Source organism: Enhydra lutris, unplaced genomic scaffold (genome assembly GCF_002288905.1).
Source record: "Enhydra lutris kenyoni isolate GAN:26980312 unplaced genomic scaffold, ASM228890v2 scaffoldscaffold21, whole genome shotgun sequence".
NCBI classification, from domain to species: Eukaryota; Metazoa; Chordata; class Mammalia; order Carnivora; family Mustelidae; genus Enhydra; species Enhydra lutris.
The window spans coordinates 500,395-520,492 of NW_019154105.1; the positions used below are offsets into that span (position 1 = coordinate 500,395).

Sequence of the window (20,098 nt, forward strand, 5' to 3'; positions counted from 1 at the left end):
GAGAGAGCGAGAGTGAGCACAAGCAGATAGAGTGGCAGGCAGAGGCAGAGGGAGAAGCAGGCTCCCTGCCGAGCAAGGAGCCCGATGTGGGACTCGATCCCAGGACTCTGGGATCATGACCTGAGCTGAAGGCAGCCGCTTAACCAACTGAGCCACCCAGGCGTCCCTGAAACAGCACCATTTATGCAGGGGTCTCAGAGTGCTATGTAGATTTCATTTAGTGGTAATGTTCTCCCTCGTACAACAGAGAAACAAAGATATAAAGAAGCAGGGGCACCTGGGCGGCTCAGTTGTTAAGCGTCTGCCTTCAGCTCAGGTCATGATTCCAGGGTCCTGGGATCGAGTCCCGCATCGGACTCTGCTCAGTGGAGAGCTTGTTTCTCCCTCTCCCACTCAGCCTGCTTGTGTTCCCTCTCTCGCTGTGTCTCTCTCTGTCAAATAAATAAATAAAATCTTAAAAAAAAAAAAGATATAGAGAAGCATTGGGTTGCTTGAATACACACGTGATTGAGACTAACTGGAACCAAAAGCCCGTATGGTCCAAACAATGATTTCTAAGCAGTATTTACAGACAGAACCAAATATGGACCTTACAAACTCATTGTTTTTGATATTGGTTGAGTTTTTTCTCTCTCTTTCTCTCCCCACCCCTTCTCCCTCTCCCTCTCCCTCCCTCTCTCTCCCCCTTCCTCCTTCCCTCCCTCTCTCCAGCTTCACCAAGTAGAATAAGAATCCTCATGTGCAGAGGTGGTTTATTTCTTTCCTTTTAGGTAAACTTCACTTAAGCAAGGACTTTGCCATTTGGTAATTGGAAAATAATGTTCAAAGAAATTTATTTTTAAAACATAATTATGATATTAACCTGTAAATAGAAATAGCTTAGGAAAGGGCTTCCTGGGTGGCTCAGTCAGTTTTTTAAGTCTGCCTTTAGCTTAGGTCATGCTCCTGGAGTCCTGGGACATGTCACACATCAGGCTTCCCGCTCAGCGGGGAGTTGGCTTCTCCCTCTGACCCTCCCCCATCTCATGCTCTTTCCCACTCTCAAATAAATAAAATCTTAAAAAAAAAAAACTAATAGCTTAGGAAATAGTACAAATAGAATCTTTCAAATCCATGTATTTGAGGGGAGTCCTTATGCATGTTAAATGTTGCTATTTTGAAATTCAATTAAGATAGTTGGTTTTTAACCAGCTGTCAAGGATGTTAATCAGGAAATAGAGATACCTGAAGATTTTTTTAATTAAAAAGTATTATTATTGTTGTTGTTATTTTGAGAGAGTATGTGTTGTGTCAGGGGCGGGTGTCAGGGCAGAGGGAGAGGGAGAGAGAATCTCAAGCGGGTTCCACGCCCAGCACGGAGCCCCAGATGATCCCACAACCCTGAGATTATGATCTGAGCCGAAATCAAGAGTCAGGCATGTAACCAAAGAGCCAGCCAGGTGCCCCAAGAGATGACGTAGAGATTTTTATTGAATGCATATTGGCCGCTTTTCTGGTGATGTGGTATAGTCCGAGAGGCATTCCTATGGAGTTTCCCAGACGACTGTACTTCACGGAAGGGACCAACTTGTGAATTCTCCAGGAAATTAAGGGTATTCTAATGCCTCTGTCTTTTGCAAAAACAACTGTTTTATGTTGCCTGGCATTTCAGGTGTTGGGGAAACGCGGTTTAGTCAGTGATTGTCAAGAGTTAGGGTTGGTGGGGGAAGCTGTGACTATAAAGGGTAGTGCAAGAGGGTTTCTTTGTGGGGATGGCACAGTTTTGTATCTTGATGGTAATTTGATTACATGAATCTATATGATCTTTAGTAAACATCCCGCCAAATTGCATATAAAACCAGGACGTCTGAGTACGTTCTGTTTGTAGTTAACAGTATTGTACCAGTTCCTGGTCTTAATAATGTTTTATGGTTATGTAAGATGTTCTTCCTTTGAGGAGAGTGTACATGGGAACTCTGTATTACTTCTGTAACTTCTTGTGAGTCTAAAATTGTTTTAAAATTAAAACATTTAGGGGCGCCTGGGTGGCTCAGTGCGTTAAGGCCTCTGCCTTCGGCTCAGGTCATGGTCTCAGGGTCCTGGGATCGAGCCCCGCATCGGGCTCTCTGCTCAGCGGGGAGCCTGCTTCCCTCTCTCTCTCTCTCTGCCTGCCTCTCCATCTACTTGTGATCTCTCTCTGTCAAATAAATAAATAAAATCTTAAAAAAAAAATGCTTTCAATGTTTCTTAGAGGCAAATGCGCATCTTTAGTTCTAAACAGTTCTTGAGGACTGGATACTATTTCCTTTTATTTAGTCATTTAATAACTATTCATCAAGCATCTACAGCTGGAAGCATTATAATGTCCTACTTAAAAGAATGGTCTTTGGAGTTGGGTCTGGTTCAAATCCTGGCTCTGCTATTTTTTAGCTTTGTGACCTCGAGAAGGTTTCTTACTCTTTCTGAGCTTCAGTTTCTCCCGTCCATAACGGGCATAACGATGATACATACAGCAGTTCACCTTTATTGAACATTATAATGTGTGGTAAGTTATTATTTGTACTTCATATAATTTAGCTCATTTAATCCTTATAATAATCCTATAAGAAGGTTTATTTTCACATTCTCACATTCTCACATTTTCACATTCTCACATTGAGAAAACTTAGGCACAGAGAAGTTTACTTATTTGCCCAAGGTCATACAACAAGGAATGCTGTAGCCTAGATTAAAACCCTGGCAGTTGGTATTTTCTGTTTTTGTTTTGTTTTGTTTTTAAAGATTTTATTTATTTATTTGACAGAGATCACAAGTAGACAGAGAGGCAGGCAGAGAGAGAGGGGGAAGCAGGCTACCTGCTCAGCAGAGAGCCCGATGCGGGGCTCGATCCCAGGACCCTGGGATCATGACCTGAGCCGAAGGCAGAGGCCCAACCCACTGAGCCACCCAGGCGCCCCGGTATTTTCTGTTTTTGACTATACAGAATTAGTGTGTTGTGGACCAACTGTCTCAGCAAAAACAACTAAAAAGCAGAAGAAAATATGTTTTAAAAATCTGTTTGAAGTCATCAGAGACCTAGTAAGGGAACCAGAACACCAGAGGCCACATTCATGAAGTAAAGGGAAGCCTAGAGAGAAGTCAGCCTCATGTTCACTGTGACACTTTCTAGGGCATTTGCTGATTTGTAAATTGTGGTTGAAAGACTGAGATGATGGGCAGAAAGTAGCTACAGAAGAGTTAAGGAGTTGAGTGGATCTGTCAGTCTTACACATCTCATGAACAAAAGTTTGGATTCAAGCCCAAAGGAAGCCTATAAACACTGAGTTCCTAGTTGGGGCCACTATATAGGAGAAGAGTGAGACGGAAATAGACAAGACCACTGGGAGAGTCCAGCTCTGCTTCAAAGCAGCTCAATTTGTGATTGGTTTAGAAGAATCTGCCCCTACTTTTAACTACCTGCTAGGAACGAAAGTGAATTTTCTCTGGAGGAATATAACATCATTCAGAACCTGAAATTATGCTCAGTTTTTCATAAATAATGCCTGGCATTTAATCAGAAATCATCAGGCGCATGAGGTAACCAAGCCAAATTTTTCAAAACCAAGAAATACAGGCAATAGAGTTATCAGATTTAGACTTTTAAAGTAACTAAGATTAATATATCCAGGAATTTATTTAACAAAGTGGAGGATTTCAGCAGAGAGTTAGAGACTTAAAGAAGGAATCCAGTGAACAGGGAACTAATATAACATCGTGGATCAAGTATGCTTCAATTGAGAAAAAAAAATCAGGTGCATATTTTCAAACTGGAAACCTAAAACAGTGATTAAGAATTTAATAGATGAGTTTATCAACAAAGTAGATACAGATAAAAGAGTGGGCATTTTTGGAGACATAAAACGGAGAGAATTCCTTGTCAGTAAACCCACATTTAAGGAAATCCTCAAGTGAGTTCTTTAGGCAGAAGAAAAATCCTAAATCATTGGTGCTTTGAAGCAGGAAGATACAGGAAGGACAGGAAGGGTAAATTTGTGGGTGTATGTAGATAATTTTTTGTGGAGGTAAAATTATATGTAGAATTAGAATACTCAGCGATAGCACAAAGATGGGGTGAGAATAAATGGTGTTAGTGTTCTATGGTCTTTCGTTTCTTGGGTGACATGTAAAGTACTAATTCAGTTCCTACATTATACATCATCATCTCTAGGGTGACCAGTAAAAGATTAGTAACATAATGTATAAAGAAAAAGCTAATACTGGGAGGGAGAATGAAATGATAAAATATTTAACCCAAAAGAACGTAAGAAAGGAGAGAAAAAAGGAATGGAAGAGGACAGGTGGTTCAAATAGGAAACAGTACAGTGGTGGACTGAAATCCAGATCTTTAAATAGCTATGTTAGACATACACTGACTTAAAATGCAGTCAGATCTTATTTTTATTTCAAAGACCCAATTATATATATCTCGTAAGCATTGTAGTTTGAAGCTTAGGATGCAGAAAAGTTGAAAGTAGAGGAAAAAAGGTGTGCTGTGCAGACTTAACCGAAGCGGCCACTGTACTCGTGCCGTGCTGGACCTCGCTCACAATGTGGCTGCTGGGTCTAAATCCCATCACCTTTCTTGGCTTTGGACGCGTATCCCTCAGACATAGGAAGTGCCTGAGAAATTGACTAATGCTGGAGGCACCTTGTTGAGGGCAGTAGTTTCTTCCAGGAGCTGAGATAGGAAGGGCTATGCCTCCTGCTCCACTGTATGTATTTGTCTCATGCTTGCTTGATTTGTCAATAGCTTCCATATGTAAACATTTTATCCCTTTTCTTAAACTTTATGTTTCCATTTAACCCATGACTGTTGTGGCTCTTGTCTCTTATCTTCGTTTTAGACCTGCTTTGTGGTGCCTCTGCCCAGGTATAATATGTGAATCATTTTATGCTGAAGTAACCTCCTTTGACTGTTGCCTATAGAGCTTCCATACAAATGATATTCTTTTCTCTTTTTTTCCTGAGCTTTTATGAAAATGTTCAAATTCTTAAGAATTATTCTTTCATAAATTATTTTGCACATAATATAGATTTCCTCCATCATGTCAGGTGTCGTTAGCATGAGGGCTCTTTGAAGACTAGGAGGGGATGTAATTCTTTATGAAATGATACCGTAGAACCCACTGAGATCTGGTTTGGACCTTTGCTTTGGAGAAGAATCTGTCGCATATTGGTTAAACGTCAACTGAAAACGTCTTGAAAGACTTCAGTTCTGCCCCTGATGTTTCATTTAGCTTTTTGGGAAGTCACATTGCTGTTTATCAGAATAAAGGAAAGGATTAAAAATTATTAAAATGATTATATTGACTCAACTTGAATCTCCCAAAATTAGTTATCCTGCACAACCAAAATTGGGGTAATTTTGGGCCGAATTTGGCCCCTTAAAGACCCATATGTTAGTGGGTGCATTTGTATCTGTGGATACAGTTGGATCGACTCGACTTAATGAGGGTGTAAGATGCGCCTTTCTTTTGGATTTCTTTCTTTTTTAGAAGTTGTAAAAATGAAATTTGTCCTAGGTAATTGGGTGGGTAGCAGTAAAGCCAAGTGTCTGCATCTTCTCTGTGTTGAATATGAGGCTTAATTCTGGGAGTTTTAAAGTAATTCTTGTCTCATAAATAATAACAAAACCGAATAAGTTCTTATAACTTAAGTAATAATTTCTTCATAGCAAGTCATCTGGCCTGGATTCTCAAGGAAGTAACTACTAGAGATAGAAGGTAGAACTCGTTAATTTTGGTTTCACTCCTATATTCATTACTGTTCTTTTCATTTCTCTTTGAACAGGTTGTTCCTTGCAACAGCTTTTGATGAAATACAGGAACATACTTTTTTACTTGAGCGATTGTCATGAGTTAAAAGGGTAGGGAAGTTAAATCCCAGATTAACGATAGCCGTGTTGTATTGTTTACTAGGCAGTGAAATCAGCTGTGCAGACCATCACTGTTGGAGGCGTGAGCACATCACAGTTTAAGACAATTATTCCTCTGGCAACTGCTCCCAATGTCCAGCAGATTCAAGTGCCTGGAAGCAAGTTTCATTATGTCCGCCTCGTTACTGCTACAACAGCCAGTAGCTCGAGCCAGCCAGTTAGTCAGAACCCCAGTACAAACACTCAACCTCTCCAGCAAGGTTAGTAACCATTTCTTAAACACAGTAATGACTTCTTTGAACATTATGAAAGAACTTGGGTCCTTTTCTTGCTGAAGTCCTGATTAAGTGTGGCATTTCAGCTGGGAGTGTGAACGAGCCACTATTGCAGAGGACAGCAAAATGGAACTGTCTTCTGTATAAACACGGTGTTTCACTCTGCTGGAAGCCGGTGCACACTGTACCTGCTGGACCATCGGCCCATCAGAATTATTCCTCAGTTTGGGGTAGCCATTATGTTGCTGTTTTATAAGCCTGTCATTTATGCTAATGGGACAAATTTAGATGAACCCAATTTTTTATGTTCTATTCTAAACTGTGAAGCTGCTTAGTAGGGTTTGGATCAGTTGAAATGACTAATAGGCAAGGTACAAGAACTTGATACTACTTTCATCCTTTACTTATTTTGAATCTGTAATTGCTAATAAAAAGCAATTAAAATATTCTGTTATTTTGCTTAGTTCTCCTTTTCGTGGAGGAATTCCTATTTGTAATCCTTCCATTTTCTGTCTGTGTCGAACCCTTCCTGTCACCTGATGCATAGACACAGACACACATACAAGCACTCTCCGTGTTTATCCACTTGTTAGAAGTTGAATGGTGTGAAAGGATCAGAACAGCTTATAGTTTAGGGCTCAATTTTTTTGTCTCAGAAGACTGCTGCATATCCCATCGACGTCAAAAAGCAGTTGGTGGCAAGTAAATGATTTATTATTTACTGGATGTAAATAGAAGAATTAAAGACCACTTGTTTGCTTTATCATTTTTATTAAGGGATCAGATGGCTGGAGCTGTCTGCTGCTGAGAGCTAGTTCACCTGAGGGAAACTGTGGAAGAGAAAACCTATTGATTTTTTTAAATTACCAGTGAGAGAACCTGGAGGATACATGAGGGAAACAGTATTGTAGTATGTATTGTATTGAAATTAGACCTATTAAGTAATTATATTTTCTAATCCCTCTTTAAACTGATTTTGGGAGAAAATCTTTTATTACGGTGTTCTTAATGAAAGGAGAATGAAACTTGCGTATTGCCAACTAAGGGAGCCCCGTTTTCTCTTCTCTCGGTGCTTAAACTTAGCAGGCCATTAAAAAAGGTACTGCAGGTGTGGTTGACTCTGGAGGTCCTGGTGATGTGAAGCAGCTGTTGGTGCAACAGGTTATGTCTTATGTGCGTATGTTTATATGTGGACCATGTGCTGAGACCCATTTCCAGTGTAATGTTAACGCGCAGTTCCTTGTCGATAATGAGCCTTTGGTGGAGGTAGAAAAGTTGCTGAAGACCCAGGAGGAGTGGAGGAATAGGTTGGACGGTTCCTAATTCTAGCGTATTTATCGGTACCTTCTTTTCCAAGTTTGTATCTGTCTTCCTGCTTCTCTCTTACCTCTATATGCTCTTTCCTTCCTGGAATTCCCTCACATACACACGTCCTTCTTTTTCCTGCTTCTTTGTTTTCTGCTTTCCACCTCTAGCTTTCCTTCTCTGTCCTCCCCTCTGTCTCTCCAGCTCTTCAGTTCCTCTGTGTCTGCCCTCTTCCCGCCTGTTCTGTACGCAGCCACCTATGTGATTGCCCTATGTCCACCCGCAGTTTTCTGTTTGCTCTCCTACCCTGTAAGAGACCTAGGTATACATAATATATATTATTTCACAGAGTAATGAATTTATAATTTTTAGTAGAGATTTACGAAAATAGTTGCTGTAGTTCATCGAATGTACTAGTATCTCTTTCGAGGGGCTTAATTTCCAATAAGGGATTTCCTTATGCCAAAGGGAGTTGGGCTCATCTTATACATTTCCCACCAAAGCCCTACAAAACCGGTATTCAAAGGCTCCACTATGTTCACTGCTGGCTGGATAGCAGGCAGCATGGTAGAAGATCCAGAAGAGTTCATGGTTAATCTCTTTAGAATATAATCTCCTACCATCTTGATAAGGAAGTCAATTTAAGAAGTTAGAAAGCCTTAAACACTTGGATGTATGGTTTCTAAAATTTGGAAGGCGGTTCTAAAAGGATTGTTCAGAATTTCTGTTCAGGACTAAAAAAGAAGAGTATTCCAGCTTCTGTGAAAATAGCAGTAGTAGTCATGTGGAACTACGCTCAAAAGTTGAGGAGGAGGAGAAATACAGACCGTTGATGTAGTTACGTAACACCAATATGTCCCCCTTTCCGTAGGTAATTGGGCCACTTCATTTTATATTTCCTTTATTTCCCAGGTTTTCGTGAGAACTCAGCATGCAGACACCAAGCTAATGTAAACCTGGAGTTCCCAAACTTTCACGCTGTGTGCCTATGTGCGTGTGCACGCACACACGTGTGCCCACGTGCACAGAGACAGTCACCCTTTTTTTATTATCCAAATAAAAACCATCTGCATTTGTCATTTCATGTGACTAAGGGCAGGCCACACACTCCTTCCTGTTGCAGAGACCACCAGAAGTTCTCACCTTCTCTGGTTGTCCGAGCCACTTCAGAAGCGCTGCTTAGTGTGCTCGTGGACCATGACCAGCGCCTCCTGTCCAAGGAGCAAATGGTGTAGGGGGTCTGTTCTCCAGATTCCAAGCAGAAATTCAGGCTTTTAATTCCTTTCAATTCACCTATAAATTCTTTTTAGTATTGCTGAGACCAGTTTACGGTGGTTATTAGAAATTAAAGCTAAAGCAACTGAAGAGAATCAGAACAGGAAATACTTTTAAATCCCGTATCAGATGTCCCTGCTGCTGTAATTATGGTCCTACACTCCTTTTTGTATAACAGCTTTATTGGGATATACTTTGTGTCTACTATAAAATTTACCCCTGTTGAGCATACAGTTTAGTGTGGTTTTTAGTGTACCGAGCGAGATGCAGTCGTCACCACTAAACCACTTTCTGGAGGTTTCCCTATTTCCCCCTTTCCACCCTGCTGCAGGGACCCACTCCCTTGTAGGTCGGAATCCTGTCTGAAGTCCTTCCAGGACTCTCCTAAACCTGCCGAGCTTTTTTGTCTAAGAAAGTCTGTTCTTTGTTCAGAGCAGTTAGATCCCATTATCTCAGCCTCTCTCTTTCAGACCAGGCTCTAGGTCTTTTTGCATAAATAAAACCGGAAGGGCTCTCCTTCCTATCTTTTTAAGTCCCTTTTTTTAGACTGTGGAGGTTGCAGTAGGCCGTATTAAAAACGGTACTTCTTTTGGTCTCGTGCCAGCCTCTCTTCTGACTTTCATCATAGCTTTTCTCCACGTCAGGGTTCATCTTCCCTTCAGATCAGCTCAGCCTGGAGGTTTTAGTTCTGGTAGCTGTCATTTTCTGGGTCGTTTGAAGGCTTCACGATGACATAGTTTTCTTCCCTTATACGTGCAGCTTCTGCCATCCACTTGGGTGATAGTTCATGTTCCTTTCAACTCTACCCTGTCTGTTGCAGCTGCTCTCCTGTCCATCCCCAGCTCTGTCAGCCCAAGTAGACCCTCAGTGTGCACAGTCTTCTAACTTCCCTTGTTCCGTGCAGCTCTGTTCTGTTTTGCACGCTGCTACCAAATAGTTTCCTTTTATGCTGTTCTCGTCGTACTTCTGTACTTTGAAATCCTCAGGAACTTCTCATTGCCTACCGAATTAAAAAATGCAGATTAAATATATAGATTTCAACCGTGACATTCAAGACTTGGGCTTACCTCCTTTAACCCTAGCTTCCAACCAGACTGGTCTGTTCACCAACATTTTGGGAAACGTTTTGCTGCTTTCCAGCATCAGGCCTCCACTTCTCATGCTCCTGCCTCTGCATGGAATGGCCCGCCCCAGTCTGTGTGCCTCCTCCACAGCCCGACAGTTGATCAGGACCCATCTCTGACACTAAGCCCTCCCGCGTTCTTTGTATTCTCATCCTCTGCCAGTCTCCCTTGGAGTCTGCGACACTTTCTCTTTTTAACTGTGTGTATTTTATTTGGTACGTGTCTAATCTGCTCTACTTGAGTGTAATCTCTTTGAGCAAGTGTCTTGTAGTTTAATTTCCCTGGAACACAGTCCGCAATGCCGTTTATGTAGTGCTAATGGTTGTAATAGTCACAATGACATTAATGGCAGCTAACATTTATTGAGACACTGTGTTTTGGACACTGTTCCAATAAATTTTCATGGATTAACATATTTAATCCTTACACCCTGGGAGGGAGGTGCTATCCCCACGTCATAGATGGGGATATAGGCAAAGAGAGCTAGAAAGCAGCAGAATTAGGATTGGAGTCTCTAGGATGTTATGACTTAGAGACCATATTCCTAACCTTCATGCTATCTGTGCTGCCTTTCAGTAGGTGCTCTGTAAAAAATGACTTATACAAGAATGATGTTTTCTCTGGTTTTCACACAAACGTGGCAATTAGAAAGAGTATAGAACAGCATTGTTACTCAAGCTCCTGAACAGCAGTCTTTTTATTTAAGGAACATTTCAACTGACTGGATTTAGTAGGGAGTGTTTAAATCATCCAGATACAGACAGAAGTATTTTCAGTAGGCTGTCTTAAATGACAAACGTCCCCTTGTCAGGCAGATAGACTGTAGCTGCTCCCTTAGCTCCAAGTTTCCTGGTAGATGGTCACGGAATTTTAAAAGGTAACTATCCTGATTACAGATTGCTCCAAACAGGAAACCAGTGGAATTCTTTAAGCTCTTTTATGAGGATAGCTTGAGAGAACTAAGCATCTTCAATGTTTCAAGCACTGTTTCCTGTAAATAAATTGTCCTTTCCTCCCCTTTTTTAAAAAGCAAAGCCAGTGGTCGTTAACACCACTCCCGTGCGGATGTCAGTTCCTCTCGTCTCGGCGCAGACGGTCAAACAGGTGAGTGTCCCAGGACTTCTTTCCTCAGCCTCTCCCAAGCAGTTCACTTTTCAAATTGAAAGTTGAGATTCACATGCAAGAGATTCATGAATGGGAAAGCTGTGAAGGGTATTTCTGTAATCGTGGATATGCGTGTTTGTTTTGTTTTGTTTTGCTGTTTAAGGTTGTTCCCAAACCCATCAATCCCACTCCGCAGATGGTCGCCAGCAGCCAGCCCCAGCAGCGGCTCATCATGCCCGCCGCCCCACTGCCGCAGATCCAGCCCAACCTCACCAACCTGCCACCAGGCACTGTGCTGGCCCCGGCACCAGGAACAGGCAACGTGGGCTACGCGGTGCTTCCAGCTCAGTATGTGACCCAGGTGAGAGGAGGAAATGGAGTCACTGCATTTCAAAAGGGATAATTTGGTCAAAGAGGTACAGCCCCATCACAGTCTCAAACTACTGAAAAACCTCGTACTCGGTATTAAAATGGCTGTTTCCAGAATCTTAAGATGCTAACAAAAACTTCTGAATCTGTTTTGAGGTACCTCTAGCATTTGCACAAGTCGTAGACACAATCAGACACTTGGGAACTGAGAGCAGTTTGGCAAGAGGACAAGACTGTGTAGATAGAAGAGGGGGCGTCGAAGCTGACGTCGGCAGAGTCCAAGTTCGTGTAGAGAGCGCTGTGGCTGTCATCCAGCTCTTCTCACGGATGATGAGGGTGCCGTGGACTTGCTCCCGGAGAGCTGACCATCACCACGCACCTGTAGTGACCTGTCCTGACCTGCCCAGACGCTCTCATCTGGTCGTCTTTAGAGTCAAAGTCGCATATCATCCACTGGCTGGCGAGGATTAGGAGTGCTGCTTCCCGGAAGCAGATAGAAGTTTTGTTTTTCATGTGAGAATCCAGCAAATTAGCACTGTGTTCTAAACCGTTGAATTGATCTCCTCAGGTTTTACGAGAGAGAAGCAGAAACCTGGTTTCTCTAACAAAGTGTACTTTGGAGTATGTTTAATGTGGCTGTTGATTAGAAAATGAGTGTTGAGTGTTTCTGTCATCAGCATCTCTTTTCTTGTGTGGAAATCAGTGTAAAATAGAAATGGTTGCCCATGTAATTCTCACTCTGTACCTCGCTCGTGATGGGATGAGCGACCGCGTAGAAGCAGACGCGCTGCACTGTTCTCAGCAGCACAACTTACTACCTGTACTGTCGGAGCATAATCCCGAGCTTCCTGATCCTGGTGGGCCTGCAGCTCTGTGAATACCTTCTTGTATTTGTACCGTGTGGCTCTCTAAAATGTTCACTTTGTCTTCACCCTCTAGTGTTAGTTTGGGCCTTTCGAAGAGCTCCATGAAGTCCTGTGTCTGTAGGAAACTCTCCATGCTGTTTTTCCCATTTTAGTAGATGGATTTGTTTCTTCCTGATCGTGATGTCTGAAAGTATTGTGAATGTTTGTGTGTATGGTCTACAGTTGCCTTTCTTCATTGTAGCTGCAGCAGTCCTCGTATGTGTCCATAGCGAGCAACTCGAGCTTCACTGGGACACCTGGTATCCAGACCCAGGCAAGGCTTCCCTTCAACGGGTGAGTGTTCTGAAAACATGTAAGTTCACTTGTTGGATCAGGTTCAGTGCAGCATTAACTAAATATACTTCAAAATACATTTGTATTTATGTATATAAACATATATATATAAATTTTTTTTTTACTAAATAGGTATATATTTTTTTACATTTATATTTTTTCCTTAAAGCCATATGAGCATGCCTCTGTAGGACTTTTTACTTTGAGAAGAAGTTAAGGGAGCTGTCAAAGAAGCCCCAAATATCTTTCACTTCGATTAATCAATTTTGCCACATGTTCTTGTCTATTTCTCTCTCTCTCTCCCTCATCCTGAATATGTTTTAAAATTGATATTAACTAGTTTTTAAATTACTATGTTAGGTCCTTGCCTTTTTTTGTTGTCGTTACTCTGTTTTTTCATCTGGGACTCTGTTCCTTTGCGGTATTGTCTGTGACACGGTGCTGAGTTAACTGCGTGGGGCCCATCTGCCTGGCACCAGTTCCAGCCACACACACTGCTTTCTCCTCGCTGCTGTTTGTAACTGAATCCCACAAGTTTTGAGTGGATTTCAGCTTTAGTTCTCTCAGAAAGAAGAATATTTTTTGTGGCGTGTTCTTTAGAAGCTATTGATGACTTCCTTTTTAACTGCCCCCCCGCTCCTTGCGCCCAATCCCTATCTTGGCTCTGCCTCTCTTCATGTTACAGCTCGCTTTTGAACTTGACGCGAAGGGAACGATATAGCAAAGTTTTATTGGAGATGGTTACATGTGTTAAAGCTTTATTTTAGGAGGAATTTACAGAGACTTTTCTAGTTTTTAATAGCTATCTTTAATTGATTAAAATGTGTATCTCTTTTTGTATCCGTATAGCATAATCCCATCAGAGTCTGCCAGTAGGCCCAGAAAACCCTGTAATTGTACAAAATCGCTGTGTTTGAAATTGTAAGTCTTTTTGCTACTGTTTCATATTTAATATAGCTGAAAATGCTTTTAAAAGCAAATAGAGTTGGGGCGCCTGGGTGGCTCAGTGGGTTAAGCCGCTGCCTTCGGCTCAGGTCATGATCTCAGGGTCCTGGGATCAAGCCCCACATCGGGCTCCCTGCTCAGCGGGGAGCCTGCCTCCTCCTCTCTCTCTGCTTGCCTCCCTACTTGTGATCTCTCTCTGTCAAATAAATAAATAAAATCTTCAAAAAAAAGCAAATAGAGTTAACTAAAAGTCTTAACAGACCAATTTCATAAGTCTAAGTAATTTAAATAAACATGCATGTGAATGTCTGATCACGTGTGACGGTGTAAAAGTTCTCTCTCATTCATTCAGAAGGAATGTCTTTACCATAGACGAGGCACTGGTGACTTTACCATAGACGAGGCACTGGTGGAGGGTGTTTCGGGACACAGCAGCGTGAGACAGACATAGCCTCCATCTTCAATAATCATAAATTTGACTTTATTTATGACCTTCATATTTGGCCTCCTAAATGAGGTGATACTTTGAGTAGCTTTTAAAATTGTTGGATGATTAATTTGCTTATTAGTTCTGAACCAAGAGATTTGGCCTGAAACAATTAAGTGAAATAGTGAAATAATGTATAGAGTTACATAATGAATGCAGTTAGCATTTGGTAAAACACAATAAACCAAGCCTTTTTCAAAAAAAAAAAAAACAAAAAACAAAAAAAACCCCACTTCTCCCCCGGACTCCTTGGTAGTCTGTCAGCGGGAGAACCTTGTCGCCGTCCCCTTGACTCCTCCAGCCCCAACGAACCCTATAAGTCTCAGTCATGCGTGAGTGTATCTCCATCCACGTCGGCCAGGCTGGTGTCCAGATCGGCAATGCCTGCTGGGAGCTCTATTGCCTGGAGCACGGCATTCAGCCCGATGGCCAGATGCCAAGTGACAAGACCATCGGGGGACGAGATGACTCCTTCAACGCCTTCTTCAGTGAGATGGGCGCTGGCAAGCATGTGCCCCAGGCCGTGTTTGTAGACCTGGAACCCACAGTCATTGATGAAGTTCGCACTGGCACCTACTGCCAGCTCTTCCACCCTGAGCAGCTCATCACAGGCAAGGAAGATGCTGCCAACAACTACGCCCGAGGGCACTACACCATTGGCAAGGAGATCATTGACCTTGTCTTGGACCGAATTCGGAAGCTGGCTGACCAGTGCACAGGTCTTCAGGGCTTCTTGGTTTTCCACAGCTTTGGAGGGGGAACTGGTTCCGGGTTCACCTCCCTGCTGATGGAACGTCTCTCTGTCGATTACGGCAAGAAGTCCAAGTTGGAGTTCTCCATCTACCCAGCCCCTCAGGTTTCCACAGCTGTAGTTGAGCCCTACAACTCCATCCTCACTACCCACACCACCCTGGAGCACTCTGATTGTGCCTTCATGGTAGACAACGAGGCCATCTATGACATCTGTCGTAGAAACCTCGATATTGAACGCCCAACCTACACTAACCTTAACCGCCTTATTAGCCAGATTGTGTCCTCCATCACCGCTTCCCTCAGATTTGATGGAGCCCTGAATGTTGATCTGACAGAATTCCAGACCAACCTGGTGCCCTATCCCCGTATCCACTTCCCTCTGGCCACCTATGCCCCTGTCATCTCTGCTGAGAAAGCCTACCATGAACAGCTTACAGTAGCAGAGATCACCAACGCGTGCTTTGAGCCAGCCAACCAGATGGTGAAATGTGCCCCTCGCCATGGTAAATACATGGCTTGCTGTCTGTTGTACCGTGGCGATGTGGTTCCCAAAGATGTCAAGACCACCATCAAGACCAAGCGTACCATCCAGTTTGTGGACTGGTGTCCCACTGGCTTCAAAGTGGGCATTAATTACCAGCCTCCCACTGTGGTGCCTGGTGGAGACCTGGCCAAAGTCCAGCGAGCTGTGTGCATGCTGAGCAACACCACAGCCATCGCTGAGGCCTGGGCTCGCCTGGACCACAAGTTTGACCTGATGTATGCCAAGCGTGCCTTTGTTCACTGGTATGTGCGGGAGGGCATGGAGGAAGGAGAGTTTTCTGAGGCCCGTGAGGACATGGCTGCCCTTGAGAAGGATTATGAGGAGGTCAGAGCAGATAGTGCTGAGGGAGAGGATGAGGGTGAAGAGTATTAGGCTGTCTGCTATGATTTTACACTCTGTTGTCTTGGGACTGTCTTTTTTCTGTTCTGGAAGCTGTCCGTGGCCCTAACTTGTCAATAAAAGTGATGTTTCTGTTTTAAATATCAAAAAAAAAAAACAAAAACAAAAACACCAAGTGACCAATATGCATTGGTCATATAAGGGATTTAGAGTCCCAAGAAGCATGACTGTAGTTCATGGGAGCCGATTCCACTACTGGAAGATAGCCCATGTTTTACCTTTTTTTGGATTTTGAGATAACTTACTTTGGAGGCAAAGTAATGTAGCTTTTGTGTTGACAACAGGTAATCTTGGAACTAAGTTTCTGAACCAAAATTCTAGGAGCCTGTGTGACTTGACCTTTGAGCCTGATCACGTGGTTGACTGTCAGCTTAACTCTCTGACTGGGTGGCTCCGAGTACATTCTAACTGCTTTCAATCAGATAACTTCTAGTTTTGTTTATTTGAACAATGACTTTTTTATGTGACCTGCACTGATTTTTATATTCCAGATACTGTGATTGCTTTGCAAATGGTGAATTTTGCAACAACTGCAATTGTACTAATTGTTATAATAATTTGGAACATGAAAATGAAAGGCAAAAAGCAATAAAGGTGATTACTTTTTATTTTACTTAACTGACCAAAATTTCCAGTTTTACCTGATTTTTGTAGAACTCAGTTGTCTTACAATGAAAATTAATTCCTTTTGCAGTTTTTAGTGTAGTGTGATTGAACTTCACCTGATGTTTGGTCTGTTTTGATAGGCTTGCCTTGACAGAAATCCAGAAGCTTTCAAGCCGAAGATAGGGAAAGGAAAGGAGGGAGAATCAGATCGACGTCACAGCAAAGGGTGTAATTGCAAACGATCAGGATGTCTTAAAAACTACTGTGAATGCTATGAGGTGAGATGCTGGTTGGGGAACATGGTCTAACCATTCTTTGCAGATAACTTCGCGAGGGTGTATTGTAAAAATCTGCCTGAAAATTGGGGAGGTACTCTGCGCTTGCAGTGTGAAAATAAGCACAGTTGGTGCAAGGGCCCTCGTCTGAGGAAGACCTTCTGGCCTCCCAAGCAGGGCCTCCGAGGAACGATACCTTGGTTTTGTCATTACGTAATGCTCGGGGTCTCATCACCTGATCGTTCCGTTCATACTTCTTAATCATAGTACCGGGAAGTACGCGCGTCAGAGGCCCAGTTTATTCATTTTTAGTAAAAATAACCTCAAAGTGGATTGGAAACTCCAGCAATGGGCCTCCACTGAGGGGGGAGTATGACCACTGGCCTCCACGGGCTTTCTGAAAATGCGTGCGGATATGCGGTCCCCTGCACTCCAGGGCGCAGTCCTGAAGGTAAAGATTCCTCTTGCCCCAAGTGCCTGTTGTCCTCCTAAAGAGCACTGCTCCATGAAGAACTGAATCATGTTAACAAGTTTGCTCTCCGAGTCTAAGAATAGGAAGGGAGACACATGGAATGTCGCTGGCTGAGGTCACGGGTCATCTGAAGTGACCGCACCCATCTGCGCCATTACCAGCCCGCTCCACCGGCGGTTTCGCTCGCTGCTCAGGCGTCTTTCCGGGGCAGGTGGTCAGAGCTCCGCCTGGACAGACACTGTTCGTGTTTAGGTGCTGTTCAAACCATCCCCTTCTTGCTGTAGACAAAGTATCATCTGGTTTATTATTTCTGCTTTCAGAGCTTAAACATAGTCTGTTGATGCCCGAGATTAATCCGACGCTACTGTACTACTTTCTCAGTGTTTCTGAAACGCTTTCCTGACAGCCTTTTGAGTCGGGTCCTTCCTACACTGAGTTGGCCCTTCTCACGATTATATTTTCAGGCTTTCAAACTTCCTGTTCAGAGGGTACCTTATTTTTAGTTTGGGCAGAAGCGGTAGCCTGGCGCTTCTGGTAAAGTGACACCAAGTGCTCCTGGTGTTCGTGCCTCGCAGGGTGTGCTCTGCTTCGGGTTTGCTCCTGCCGTTCAGTGCCCCTTTCCGTATACACGTGTCCCAGTGAGGATTTCGTGCACGGCGTGCTCTGCATCATGCGTTCTGAATTCACGTATTTTAGAAGTCAGATACCTCTCTTAAGAAGGGTAGGAAGGTAACCTCTTGTTAATCCTAAAGTCACTATGCATATAATCAAGAATACTTTGAAAGTCTCTTAAATAATGTCTACAGTCCAGTAATCAGTTTTTGTTTTTGTTTTTTTTTAAGATTTTATTTATTTATTTGACATATCACAAGTAGGCAGAGAGGCAGGCAGAGAGAGGGGGAAGCAGGCTCCCCGCTGAGCAGAGAGCCGGATGCGGGGCTCGATCCCAGGACCCTGAGATCATGACCTGAGCCGAAGGCAGAGGCTTAACCCACTGAGCCACCCAGGCGCCCCCAGTAATCAGTTTTTTATTCTGTGTTGTAAAAGGTGGACATTTTTGTTTGAGCTCCTGACGAAATAGGTGGTTTCTGCTCATGAACTATATTGTACAGAATTTGTCCTGAGTATGTAAAAAATGTAAGTTATAAAACTAAATCTACAAAAAGGGAGAAGATGGAAATTGATGGAAAGCTGGGTCAGAAGGGCAAAGCAGCCCTTCCGTGCATACGGCACTGGACAGTCAGTACTTGCGAGGCATATGAAGTGCCAACACACAAGAGCCAAGAATTTAATTGAGTCTGAGTATTAATAGAAGTAGAAAAGGCAGTGCTGGTTGAGATCCGTTAGAAGAGAAAAAGCTGCCCTGTTATAATAAAATAATTGACATTCCAGACACATGGTGTCTAATAACTCATGTGTCGTTCTGAAAGACCAAGAAATGGGAAAACTTGGAGTACACTAAACGGTGACTAGCGGTAGCTGACCGGCCCGCCGCAGACTGGCTGTGCCGTCTGATGGTTCGTGTACACTTGTTGGTCTTTCCACTGAACTGGCTTTTTTGACCCGGTTGGTCTGCATCTGGATGACACATTCCTGTACCTTTCACGCACTTTTCAGGGCTTGTTGAGTTGATGAGTGACCGTCCACATTATTTCAGTGGCTCTGCCTTGTAAACTTGCTTCCTCCCCCTTTTTTTTTGACCATAAAGAAAGTTAAATTAACAAAGCTAAGTGACTACCCTGTCATTTTAATTTCTCCTTCCCGAGTTCCTGTTAGATTATCAGTGCCTTAACTAGAGTTCTTCATACTTAATCCAAATTACCATTAGTGGCGTGTCATTTTCCTCGACATCAGAGATTTTCTCTCTTCATCATTAGATACGTATGAAGTACTACTTTATTGAGGTTCTCTGACCAGCTCATAGTAAACCAGCGAACTCAAAGTGTATATTCATTCTTTTCCCTTGGTAAAGAGAATTTATTTGTGTATTGTAAGAAAGGAGCAGGGTAAATATGTTCATCAGAATATGATTTGTTGATCTTGCCAGGTGCTGTAGAAAGGGCAGTAGGTATGTTTCTTTAAATTGACGTGGGTTCACCGAAGAAAATGAAGCCAACAAAAGAGATTCAGATTTACGAGGTGTGGGAAATGTAAATGAAAGAACAATGTGATCTCACTTTATCTGCCCCCCCCCATCAGATTGCTAAATGTTAAAAACAGTGTACACTGTGGGGATAGAGGAAAGGCTGTTATACATTGCTCATGAGATGTGAGGGGTTAGAACCTTTTGAAAAAAGTCTGGCCACATCTATTAAAATACATGTACCAGTGAGCCCAATTCTAGAAATCCAGCTCATAAAAATAAAAGCATAATAATACATAAAAAAATCTTTTTCTGCATTATTTGCAGTACTCAAGAGCTGGAAACGAATAATACCCAGCGACAGGCAAGTGAATGCGCACATCAGTGGTGCCGCCCCTGTAGCAGGGGCTGCGGCCCAGCCACCGAGTGGAATGAGTTCAGTCCATGCTGGCTGACGAGGGTGGGGCGGGGCAGATGATCCCACGAAGTGTGGTGTGAACAGAGGAAGCTGCAGGAGGGGAGCGTGTGATTTTGTCAACGAACCATAAAAAAACGAAGACTGATGTGTTTGTTAGTTAAGATAGCTACTGGCACATGAGGGCTGCATTTTTCCTGGAAATACGTGCTTTCCATAGTTTTACATGCAAGGACACACTAGTTTAATATGGGCTGTTGAAGGGTTTGGGGAATCTGGAGAAGGGGATTCAGGGAGGGAGATGATGGAGATGATGATCCATAACGAAAATAGCATCTATAAAATTCCTCTAATGTGATGATTGTGGTTTTACCTAAGTGGGAAGTCACCAACATGTTAATGGTGATTTGATTGATTGAGGTGGTCGGATTCTGGCTAACTGCTCTTTTTAAATATTGTATCATTCATATTCTTTATAAAGAACGTAAGTTATTCATATCGGGGGAAAGACTGACACGGAAGGGCTCAGAGACATACACTGTGCAGAGCCGCTCCCGGTCTGGACGTCCGACCTG

General features: G+C 42.9%; 1 protein-coding gene across 5 annotated transcripts in view; it reads left to right on the top strand.

Annotated features, from left to right (window-relative positions):
• Positions 1-20,098, top strand: part of LOC111148939 (lin-54 DREAM MuvB core complex component) — a 72,432-nt gene that overhangs the window by 46,807 nt on the left and 5,527 nt on the right. For 3 of the 5 annotated variants that reach the window (XM_022505766.1, XM_022505765.1, XM_022505769.1), the window contains exons 5-11: positions 5,937-6,153; positions 10,903-10,976; positions 11,140-11,337; positions 12,453-12,544; positions 13,394-13,465; positions 16,164-16,266; positions 16,419-16,556. In XM_022505766.1, the coding sequence (XP_022361474.1) occupies positions 5,937-6,153; positions 10,903-10,976; positions 11,140-11,337; positions 12,453-12,544; positions 13,394-13,465; positions 16,164-16,266; positions 16,419-16,556 (894 nt within the window). The remainder of the gene's footprint in view (positions 1-5,936; positions 6,154-10,902; positions 10,977-11,139; positions 11,338-12,452; positions 12,545-13,393; positions 13,466-16,163; positions 16,267-16,418; positions 16,557-20,098) is intronic. The other 2 variants (XM_022505767.1, XM_022505768.1) reach the window with 2 other exon arrangements.